Below are 12276 nucleotides of genomic sequence, written 5' to 3' on the forward strand. Positions count from 1 at the left end.
ATCCAAGTAAACCTTTTCAGTAAACCTGTATAATTTCTTCCGATGTTCTTGCCGATACAAACCATTCACCATAACGTTTATCAGCATGAACACTTATAAATTGTATCATTTAGTAAGATAATATCTATGAGGTTGATGTTCAAGTCAGCTCTGGGGCACACTTGAAAAATGTTTGGAGGTTGCTACTAAAATCACGCAAAAGGCTTTTCTTTCTCTCCACTTCACACATCTGCTGGAAACCTTAGCCACTGTCAGGCACCTAAGTATTTCTTATTTAGCACTAGAATTTGCTCACTTTTACTCATTGAAATTCTGACTTTTGCTTAAATAATTGGCAGTTAGAGCTTCTGTTAGGTTTACTCACACTGCTTAATAATTCTTTTGTAATAAAAATATATGTTGCAATACTCTTAATACTCAAGAATGACACTGAATCTGATCCTAACCAGACCATTCCAGTCCTCATCTGCACTACCTATTTTACTCGATCCTTTCTAATGTTATCCTCCAATTTCACTCTCAATCTTTAAAGCAGGAATGTTCCATGAGGTCTTTCCACCAAAATACTGTATACATTTCTTGTTTTCTTCATGTCTACATGTCCAGTCCATAAGCATCTATTTAAAAATTCTAAGAAAACTAGGAGCTGTATAAATTACAACATTGCTGTGTTATATTCCCCATTCTTTAGTTACTTCATCTGTCTTAAATGATTAAAAATGTTCCTAAATGCTTAATTTATTCTCAAGTAATGTAATCTGAATTATGTTCACAAATTTTAATAAATTTGCCAACATCAAACTGTCCTAAAAATTCACGGAGCTGTTTTTGAGCTGTTACACGTGGAGACAGACTGACAGACTTGGCAAACCTAACAGGAACATTTTTACAACTGTTCATTGCAAATACACCATAAATTTGACAATTTAAAAATGTATGAACAGTACTACCAGTAGACATCATTCATTCAAGTAGATGAGGCAATGGTTAACCTAATAAAGACCAGTTAGTGTATTTGGACAACACGACATCATAATAAAATACTTATTTCTTACAACACTTATATGCCAAACTATGATATCTCAAAGTATCAGATACCATATCTCTTCCTACACTGCAACATTCTCATCACTAATATTGAGGCAAATACATTTCACACTTTCATTACTTTTAGAATATGTGATCTTTTCCAAATAACTCCTAAAATTTTTACCTGCTCGTTCACTGGCAAGATGTTTGGCAAGGTTCGAGACCCATGGGTTTAAATCACAGTTGTAATATTCTAGTCCAACTTCTCGCAGCTGCAAGCACAAAACATATGTTGTCATCTTCTATATGAACGCTCAACTGATTTGTACTTACTTCATTATTTAATACTAATACTGTTAGCATCAATTTGACTGACCCCTCGCCCCTCAAAAAAAAACTGCATTCCATTACAGCATGATTGAGAGTCATGAAGATTATGTGATATCTACCATTTTGGACTGCTACATACACCTATGCCTTGTGGTACAATTTTTAAATTACTTTAAAAGCACATACAAATATAAACAATATTCCATGCAAAATAGTTCAGTAATGCTTTTGCCTGAATATGTGCACATTTAAAAAAAATGTCTGGTATTCTTGAGTCTGGCACAGAGAAGACTGTTGAGGCTAAGCAGCTGTGAGCTTTCTGGAAGACAAATGATGGGTGATTCCAAAGGGTGAGGGAGAGGAAGCAGCTGTGGTCAACTTATATAGACTGTCTCAAAACATTATAAAGCAATCTATTTATTATCTGTGCATCGGTCTGTGCACAAGTAATGTTCAGATCTGAGGGAACTAATTCTAATTAAGTTTGTACAGGAGATATGTATCATTCATCACTGAGAAAACTTTATTCTGAGCTTCAACAATTCATCAGTGACATCCACTCAGACATATATTCCATCATTGCACATTCTGACTCCTAATCATTTGCCAGATCATAGCTAATTTACACTGAAAGCTGTCAAGTGAATTAATTTTTTTTTGCACTGACCTTCCTCAAACAACAAAATAACTTATCAGTATCCATAATACTTGCTGATGACACTAGTGTCATAATTTCTAGTAACATTTCTGATGATTTATGTGTGCTATCTGAGTTCTCTCTCATATGAGTAAATGGTTTGCCATTAAAAACCTGGCCCTGAATCTAAATAAAACAAATATAACAAAATTTATAAAAGATAATTCACCATAATATCCATTAATATTATATTTAAGAATCCTGTTGCATTAAGGTTCCACTTATAGTCTACCAAGCCGTGCCATAGCTCAAGGGGTTAGTCGCTGGCTTCCCACTGCGGTGGCCCATGTTCGATCTTACACTTATGTGAGGAATTATAATGCACTGTGCACTAACTGAATGTCATTCCTTTTATTACTTTTGTTAAATGGTCTTAAGGGTGGGATTGGCCAGGTTTAAATTCCAATCACTGGGGTACATTTAAAGAATTTTAAGCATGTTACTAAAAATGCTGTAACTAATACAACTTTTATAATAAATTAATTATATTATCCTTGTTTTTATGAAGAAAGAACATAGTTTTAAACAGTACAGTGTCAGGATTGAAAATTATTTGGAAAAAGAGTTATACTCCTTTTCTTGTTTTGCCTTTTTTCCTTGATGCTTGCTTTAAAAAAAGTGTCCACTTCTTCACAAAGTAGTTCTGCATTATAGAATCATTCTTTCCTATCATGTACCTTCCAGATGCTCACCATAAAATACACATAGGAGTAGCCCAGGGGTCAGCCTACACCAGCCTTCAGCAGTAACCATAGAACAAGGTTCACAGCTTTGTGATATTCTACTCCACTGACAATAGTTAAGTTACAAGAGGAAGCATTTCATTAATATACAGGAAACTCTAGCTTTACAGCTATATTTTTGTTATTAACAAAATGGTGGCATTGTAACTCTGGTACACAGGGAAAGGAATTTCTAACAGCTTCTTTTCTTCTTACAACGCCTTCAATACGGTGCTTTGAAAAGTGATGAATCAGGTAGTGGACATCACAGCAGCTGTGAAATTGTGACCTTTGTCTGGAATGCTTTGATGGGAACCCCACCAGGGCAAGAAACAGTTTGGATGGTGCAAGGGTGAACACCATACATAAACAAAATAGGAAACAACATGATATGGAATTTACATTGAATTTTACTATACATATTCAATGAAAGAGCATGCTGGGATTATAAAGACCTATCATTCAAAAACTGTTATACGACGGCATGTCCACAGTCTCTTCCAAAACAGTTCCTCCACTTAATGCGATCTTCTGTTTTTGGAAAGAGACTATCCAGGAAAAGTGATAATGTGGTAAAACAGCCGTTCAAACCACTCTGGTCACGCCTGTTACTATACGAACTTCAACCATCTCGAGCATCATTTGCTCTGTGCTACAAGTCGTTGCTGATGACGCTGCTTCCGGCATCAGTTTTTGGTTTTTGGTGTCCCTCTTAGTCTGATGCCTATCCTTTGACCTGTCCAGCAAGGGAGGCCCTTCCAGTAGCTACGCTACCACTGGTATAGCTCTCAGGGTCCTTGGCATACTCAAACCCCCTCACCACGAGAAGGTGGAGACACCAACGAGGGGGGAATTAAAATTCAAATTTTAAAATGTGGTGGAAGAACGTATTTTGGAAATGCTCAGTTGATGGAGGGTAGCAAGTGACATTAAGATGCTTTTGTTGGTTGAGTGAGCGATACAACTTGTGCACAAGGCTGGCTGTCAGACATCCCCAGCCCCACTACTTTTACCTCCCAGTGTGAGTCAGTGTCATTGTAGAGGTGGACCATGCAACAGAAGGCTGAGTTTGTTTCACGGTATGCAGAATTGAAGTCAGTTGTAAGAGTGCAATGTAAGTGGCCAAGGTTATATCCAGGAGAAATAGCACCAAATGACAAGGCTCTGAATCGTTGGTTGAAGAAGTTCAAAGAAATGGAGAGTGCTATGAAATTGAGAGAGGCGGGGAGATAAATGGGGGAGAGCATGCGCGGATGTGCATGTGTGTGTGTGTCAGCGCTGATGGCTATGTCCCTGAATAACATTAAAGGTGGAATGCCCTTTATAAAATCCAGTGTGAAAGTAGTTAAAACAGACATGGGTCGAACCAAAAAGTGGTTTAACATTTGGTAAAGTGCTCAACAAAACAGCAATAAATTTTATATTAACAAATGTTAATAAAACAGGCCATACAGAAGGCAGTAAAAATCTTAAAATAGTAAACATATAATGGTTCAAGTTGGAGCTAAAATGAAAGCAATTAAATAAACCTATCAATCTAGGTGCCACAAAGGACTGCCATGATGCTTGATATGTTCCATGATCATCTCCAAGGATGTTGTGCCACATACCTTGTAGATGAAATGTACAACAATTTTCACTACACTGTGGGCATTCTAAAAGTCTTCACTTATTAGGACATATTTCAACAACACTGCACTGACCAAATTCCAGTCCAGCAAAACATTTGCAATTCCAAATTCAGCTCTTTGGCTATAAATTTTTCCCACCCCTGGACTGTGGGAAGCACTTACCATATTGTAGTTGTAGTTCCAGTCCTGCAGGGGGTTTCGTGGGGTGAAAAGGATAAGAACAGACCCCTCCTCTACATATGGAGCGAGAGTGAGACTCTTCACTCCAGGTGGAGTCACCCATACAGAAACTAGGTGTGTATTTTCAAAGATCCACTTCACCAACACATCAGGGGTGAACTCTGCTTGATGAGGGTATTGCTGCAATGTTGTCCCAAAATGTACTGTATTTATGAACATCATGATTATTTGACAGGAATTAAATTAAATTTACCTTTTATATTCTCCAGTACTACTCGTACCTTACCAGTTACACAATGTAACTCAGGACTGTACCTAATCCGAATCACAGGTCACATGTGATCCTTGACCAATTTCAATATGGCCTACAAGACCACTTCATAATTAATATTATTATATTAAATATCTTGTGTTTCACTAGATTTCGTGAAGAAGTAAGTAATATTGTGATACCCACTGAATACTAACATCCAAGATGGCAGCGTCAAGATTCTGGCAAAGGCTCAATATTTTGAGATTACTTGAAAATATGATGAACAGATCTCTTTTCTCTTTGTTGTGCTAATTACCAGATACTTCTGAGTAAAAATGTTGATATAATAATGAATATTTTCTTATTCTCTCTGTTCTATATGTAGCTTGAATAACTGCTTATATATACTTCTATATAATTACAGCTAGTGACTTCTGACCTTAAAACGCTTTTTGGTCTCTGTCACCTTCTACACTCATAGCACAAGACATGTTCTCGCTAAAAACTTAAAAAAATAATTAAAATGGCTAATATACAGAATGAAATGAAATTCAAGCATAAGCTCTTCATAGCAATTCGTTGTCAAGAAACAGTTGAAGATAATGTCCAATATATGTCCTGTGATATACAGTTTTCTCCAGTTTAGAAAACTGAAATTAACGGCCATGGGGATTCATTGGTATACTTGCTTATCTCGTGGTCATTGCATAGTAACAGCCCTACATGCTACAATATATTCTTATAAAATTTAATAAATATGGTTCACGGAAATATGTTTTGTATAAAAGCTAAAACTAAACCATATACTTTTTTCATACAGTGTGTAATTTTTGGAATAATGATAATCAAATACTGAAGTAAACTTCAAAAGATAAGAGGTATATGAAATACACATAAAAAAAGCTACACAATTTGCTAAACTTTTTTTTTTTTCCAGAGTATGGACCACTTGTTTTTCACACATTATATCAAAATATGTTCACACTATGAATAATATTTGCCAAAAATGTACTCATCTACACCTAGTGCCTTCATTGCACACTGCTTAATTAATTAAGCACAGGGACAATTTTACCTTTAATTCTAAACAAATGTTAATTTCAGAAATGATCTTGACTTTAGTCTCACATAACAAATGATTACAAACCAGAGTCTCATTCCACATATAAATCCTCAATGTTGGAGTCCAATCAATCCCCATTTGGGCACTGGTTTCCATATCAGTAACAACAGCAAAGCCAATTTCTCTATGAGGATCTCTCTCCAGGAACTTAAGGGCTGTTGTGTAGAAGGAATAGTAACCAGGACTGCCAGCAATTCCAGAAAAGTTGAAAAATCCAACAACCACAGCCTGTAAAAGACGATAAAACGATTCAGAGCACACTGAACTGCTTCAAGTATTTAAGAATCATGTTACAGAAAACATTACATAACAGAAAGTATTGGTTCAACACTGACCTCATCCCACATGACTGGTTAGGAAATGACCGATATTTTTCACATAAAATATGCTTAAGATAGAAATATATACATTTTAATACAAATATATGTATTTGTGCCAACTGAGTTTTTAAGTCTCACAAAATGAAACCTTTTATACATTACTAAGTATACATGGCTGTAAGGAGCATTTCATAAGTCTGCTGTATACAATCAGTACACAATACAGACACAGTAAATCAACAACAATTATATTTTAAAACATACTTGCATATCTCCTACTCAATTTAGTCACCATCAAGATCAACATAATTCCCCAAACCAACGATACAGGTGATCTAGTGGAGTGCTGTAATAATGAATTCAGACAGCATAACAACATTATAATAGTCTTGTTGATAGCATCTGATGTCTTATTCATGGCATCAAACTGGTGTCCCCAGAGTAAGGCCTTCACAAAATTAAAGAAAAAGTAGTCATGTGGAAAAAGGTCTAGGGAACAATGCTGTACCAGCACCTCCAAATGCCAAACCAGCAGCAAGATTTGCCTGTCATAATGCATCCACTGCCTTGGAATTAAATTATGATACACTTAAACAGTTATCATTTCCAATCTGTGCAGGTTCATTTTATCACGTAATAACACAACAAAACAGGTGACACTAACTGTGGTGCAAACTGGTATGGCATAATCAAGTAAAAACCTCTTGAAGCACAGAACAAGGATTATTCTTATAGTGTAACACAGTTCTACAATCTTCTTCTGTTGTGAAATGGGGGAGAAGCATAAAAAAAAATTGATGCCTCAATTCTGGGCCAAAAAAATGCAGTCATGATTTACCAACTGTAAAAATTTTACAATGGAATAACACCCTCCATTTCACCAGTCATGTAAACAGCTGAAGGATTGCAACAAACAAACAGCTTCAAGATCATCATTCCACACATATAATTACATTTTAATTTAGTTTATGGTTCCTTTATGGCACTGACAGTAGCTCTAACTATACACCACCAAATGACAGGATGATTAATGAATACTAATTTGGAAAGATATGGAAGTTGTCATGCCAAGGCAATGTTCTGGAATTTGCCGCAAAGAACTTAGGGAAACCATGAAAACCTTAATGAGAACAGCTGATCTCTAGGCTCAAATCTGAGCCAAGGACATCCTGATATGAAGCTAACCACTCAACCATGATGTTCACTGAATCCACTTTGAATAGAGATCCTTACTCCCCCAGGGGTTCATGAAAGACATATGATACACCTGACGTCAAGATTTGCACTTCTGGTTTAACTGTCACATATTAAATGCTACCAGCAAATTTGAGCCCTACATGTGCCATATCACTTGCAGTTACTGCTACCTGACTGCTGGTGGCATACAATGTGCTGTCCTGCATGGCATTACTTTAATAAGTTCAGATGCTCACATGGCATTCTTCCCAACATGTAAATCTCGGCCACTGTCTTCATATCCATATGCTCGCCTCACTAACACTCTTTTCAGGTCCATGCCTTAGCATTACGTGAACATACACAACCACCTCCTAAGTGGATTTCACATCTAAGATGAAATCTTTCATGCAAACCCTTATGTGTTGGTGATGTAATATAAGAAACTTTTGAAATATACCTCGTGCATCATTTTTTATAGTGAAATTCCATTATATGTGCCACATTTTGCTTAATTTTACTTTTCTGGCATAATATTGAGCCTTTCCACTCAGTATGTGGAATAACTTCATAATCATGATACATCTGTCCATCCTCATCTTCCATCTCACAGAGAGATTCATATAAGGGGGGGGGGGACAGTCTTCTGGACTGTAATACCAGGTACTTCAGATACAGCCTGACATTTCAGAGGGAAGAATCACCTCCATCATCAGTGTCAAAGAATTAGGAAAGCAAGAAGACTCAGTTGGTATGTTCCTCCAAAACATCAGGCTATTTACAAATCACATAGCATTACAACCTAGAAGACCATACTCTTCACTCACACTGTGAGAGAACCTCAGATCTATTAGTATGCAAGGTCTACACTAAAACTTGTGGAGAGAACTTCACTTTGGTCCACACTATCATTTTTAACATCTATTTAACACAAAGCTCAAAACACATTTTGTCATATTTCTTCAAAACAATATACAGACATGATACATAAACAATACATGGAGAAAAGTTCTTGAGAAGCCAGCAGTTGCTTAGCTAGTGAAGAAATGGACCTAGAAGATTCATTAGCATGTTCACAAGAGCCTGCCACCAGACTCTATTGCAAGCTAGATGAATCCAATCCACATCATCATACCCTATTTATTTCAGATTAATTGTATTTTTCATCCATTTAAACTTGTGTCTTCTGACCAGTCTCTCTCCTTCAGGCTCCCCAAACAAATTCTGTATGCATTCTATATGCACATGTAAAGCTTTTACTGAAGCACAGTTCAATATGATGTAAATTCATTGAAATAAAAGAAGCAACACTGTGTGATCTGATATCTCTACTGTTCACTAGCTGCGTTCACAGATTTGACTTTGCAATAAATGTGCATCACAATTCAAGGCACAGACATAAAATTTCAAAGCATAAACCAGGGAATATCTGTGTACTGCAAAATGGAGAACATCCTTTCCTTCTTAGATAATGGACAGATGTATGAATGAATGCATGTATGAGGGGTAGGCCTTCTCGGCCCTTGCACCGCGACCTCAGAGGTCTATTGTGGTTCCCCTTTTTTAATTATTCCCTCAGCAACCCCACACTTCAGATGAAGCACAGGATTTTGGACGTGGGGACGTCAAAATAGTCACTTGGTTCCATAAAGTATTGACCCAAGTGACGTAGTCTTAAATAAGCTAAAGCCTCACATTCACACAGGATGTGTGTGTGGTTGTTTCGTTTTGTCTGACACCTCTCACAAGTGGGACTATCACTTAGTCCCAGTTTGAACAGGTGTCCTTTGAGGTGACAGCGTCCTGTAAGTAGTCCTACCACCCATCGTAGCTGGTTCCTGTTTAGCTTCAACAGTTCTTCACTCTTTTAGTGGAAAGGACAGATGTAAGTACTAACATCATATACACTCATGAGTCTGAGAACATCAGCAGGCCTGGTGATCCGTTCAATAGGACGCAGCACATACTCCAGGAAACGAATCATATGAGCTGCTTCCCTGATTCCCTTATACTGGATTCCCTTATTTTGTTGTGTGTACACAATTAGCACTGGAAACTGCTGCACTCTAGAGAACTGTTGGCGACACTCACTGTGAGGCTGCCAGCAGTTTATGGCTGCAAAATACACCTGAAACACAGTGGGTTGCCACACAGATGAGGAAGTTATTGAACAGAAATTACTTATAAAAATTAATATTTAAAAACTTGTTCATACATTAATCCTTTCTAGTTGACAACATATGGCTAACGTACATAATTCTTTCAGTGTAAGATGTCAAAATCAGACTGGTACAAACTGTTCTCCACATTTGTGCTAGATGTCAATCATACACCACAATGGTGGTTTTGTGTGGCAAGTACTTACCATACACCTACTGTCATGTGAACAGTTGTGCAGCATTCACATTAATCACGTTAACCTGGCTAACACTTCAAAAATGTTACTTTCACAGTTTATTGGTACTGCACATACTAGCAAGATAAGTTCTTACATGATGCATCATCTGCCACCTTTAGAGAGCTCATCACAGGCTTCTTTGCCAGTTCCTCATGGTTTACCAGTGGGCAACAGGGACCATTTTAGAGTGCATGCAAAATTTTAACATGCTAACTCGCATGAACTGACTCAGAAAACTGTCCAAACTTCTGTTACTTTGAGGCAGATATTCTCGCTAACATGCTAACTCGCATGAACTGAAGTAAATGGTGTAATAAAAAAATTAGTCAGCTCTGTAGCCACTAACTACTTCTTGGTTTACATTTTATTTCTCTTTTATTCCATAACTACACTAATTTTCTTTCAGATTTTCACAGCTGCTTTGTATAATGCCTACACTAAACTGCCAAAATTTTCATGCCTCAGGATTTGGCCAACATATCTGTAAAAGTCATGCTCCACTAGTATATCTGACAAATGTTTTCACAGAAATAACAAGATTATGCATATCACTGTGTGGGCAAGTTAGTTGGAAGCAAAATGGCTGAGGATGATGGAGAACCTCATACTGAAAACTTGTGCAGTAAGATTAATATGGATGATAGTAGAAATTTACGAGAAGATAAAATTAGAAAATGACACAGTGATTTTGATATTCCTGAATAGAATGGTCTGCAGATGGGATCTGAAATAATAAATCCAATTACAATCATGCACTCAGCAGGATAGTAGAGTTGGTATACTGACTAGCTACAGGCTGGATGACCGAGAGGTAGGGTCAAGAACTTTCTCTTCTCCACGCCATTGAGACCAGCTCTGGGTCCCACCCAGCCCCCTATCCAATGGGTGCGAGGGACTCTTTCCCCAGAGGTAAAGTGGCTGGAGCATGAAACTGACCACTCACTTCCAGTTAGTGCCAAGGTCAAGAAAATGTGGATCTATAAAACCATTCCCCCACACATCTTCATGGCATAACGCTTAATTATTTAAACACAGGGGAAACTTGACCTTACCTTGCTCAACAATAATACTTGTGCAATAACTGGAAAAATTAAGATTCAGATGGAAAGAGAGAGAAGTATTTTTAAATTTACAAGAACTGATTAAAATACTTCCAAATAATGACACATCTCCTGAATAATATATATTTCTTTGGGTCTCAGTGTTATTCTGGACAAGGTGGTGAAGACACAAGTACACTGTCATGAATCAAACTCTGAACACAACCAAATATATCAATATATCATAATTAAAATGAGTAATAATTCCAGGAAGTATTACAAACAAAAGATTATCAAAAATAAGGCTACATAAAAAAATAACTGAAACCACAACCCAGAACATTAATATAGAATAACACTCTCACAAACAAAACACCAAAGAATTATGCAAAAGAGAGGGGTGGGGGATCATTTGGTTATGATACACAGCCTTGATGACAAACTACTTATCATAAAATCCATGCTTTATTGATTCAGAATCAACTGACCTAGCTAATAATAATACTACAGCGAAAGAGACAATTTGAGATACATGCTTCAACCCCAGAGTATTTCAATTTATACAATTAAACAAACCTGTTTGTAGTAATACTGGGCTACAATTTTAAACTGCATTCTTGTTGCTTGACTTTCTGCATCCCATGGAGCATAGTACATGAGAAATGAAACATCGGACTCGGCCACTCGTTCAAATGCTGGGCCGAGCTGTCCATGGTAAAAGTCTGCAACCAAAGATGTTCTTGGAAAGAACGGTATGGGCGACGGACTTTTTGAAATCTTTGGAGGCCTGAAAAGAAAGCAAAACAAACTACTACAGCTACAATCTAAACAGGCTGTGCTTAATGACCTTACACTGTTAATCAAGAAATGCATTTTAAAGAACATGACAGGTATTTGAACATGTCGTGGTGACTTACGCATTCTGTAACGCTGCATACGAAGTAATTAATAATGCCAGAATGAAGCATATTTCCCGGCCATAAAAATACATATTTGAGTTAAAAAACGTTTCTTTCGAGTCACATCTACCTCGGTCAACATCTCGTTCTTCTACAGTCACTGGCATAACCACAGACATCACTCCACGTCATAAGTTTGTTATCAACAACGACGACAGTCGGAAAGACAAGAGATCTAAAAAAAATTTCCTGCAGTCTAGTTACAAACCATCTTAATTTACTCTGTAGCAGATTGCTCAATATTTTCAACCATGGTCTTTTACGTCTGCTCTCGCCATCCGAATCAAACCCAATCACCTGACAGCTGCCATTCTACACTTCTCCACGTCGCCATACGTTGTCCGCCGCACAGATCGCAGAGATGGGCAGAGATCATTTGATCATGTGTTACTGAAACTTTGACCAGAGAACATACATC

The 12276-nt window shown here is 37.2% G+C and overlaps 1 protein-coding gene across 3 annotated transcripts in view; it reads right to left on the reverse strand.

The window, feature by feature from the left end:
- LOC111867131 (thioredoxin domain-containing protein 11) overlaps positions 1-12186 on the reverse strand; it is a 30173-nt gene extending 17987 nt beyond the window's left edge. For 2 of the 3 annotated variants that reach the window (XM_023856668.2, XM_023856667.2), the window contains exons 1-6: positions 11817-12186; positions 11476-11686; positions 9359-9589; positions 5990-6193; positions 4572-4769; positions 1214-1301 (exon numbers count right to left, since the gene is read on the reverse strand). In XM_023856668.2, the coding sequence (XP_023712436.1) occupies positions 1214-1301; positions 4572-4769; positions 5990-6193; positions 9359-9589; positions 11476-11686; positions 11817-11977 (1093 nt within the window). In that variant the 5' untranslated portion in view covers positions 11978-12186. The remainder of the gene's footprint in view (positions 1-1213; positions 1302-4571; positions 4770-5989; positions 6194-9358; positions 9590-11475; positions 11687-11816) is intronic. The other variant, XM_023856669.2, reaches the window with a different exon arrangement.
- Between the last annotated feature and the right edge of the window lie 90 nt (positions 12187-12276).

Source organism: Cryptotermes secundus, unplaced genomic scaffold (assembly GCF_002891405.2).
Source record: "Cryptotermes secundus unplaced genomic scaffold, Csec_1.0 scaffold443, whole genome shotgun sequence".
Taxonomy (NCBI): Eukaryota; Metazoa; Arthropoda; class Insecta; order Blattodea; family Kalotermitidae; genus Cryptotermes; species Cryptotermes secundus.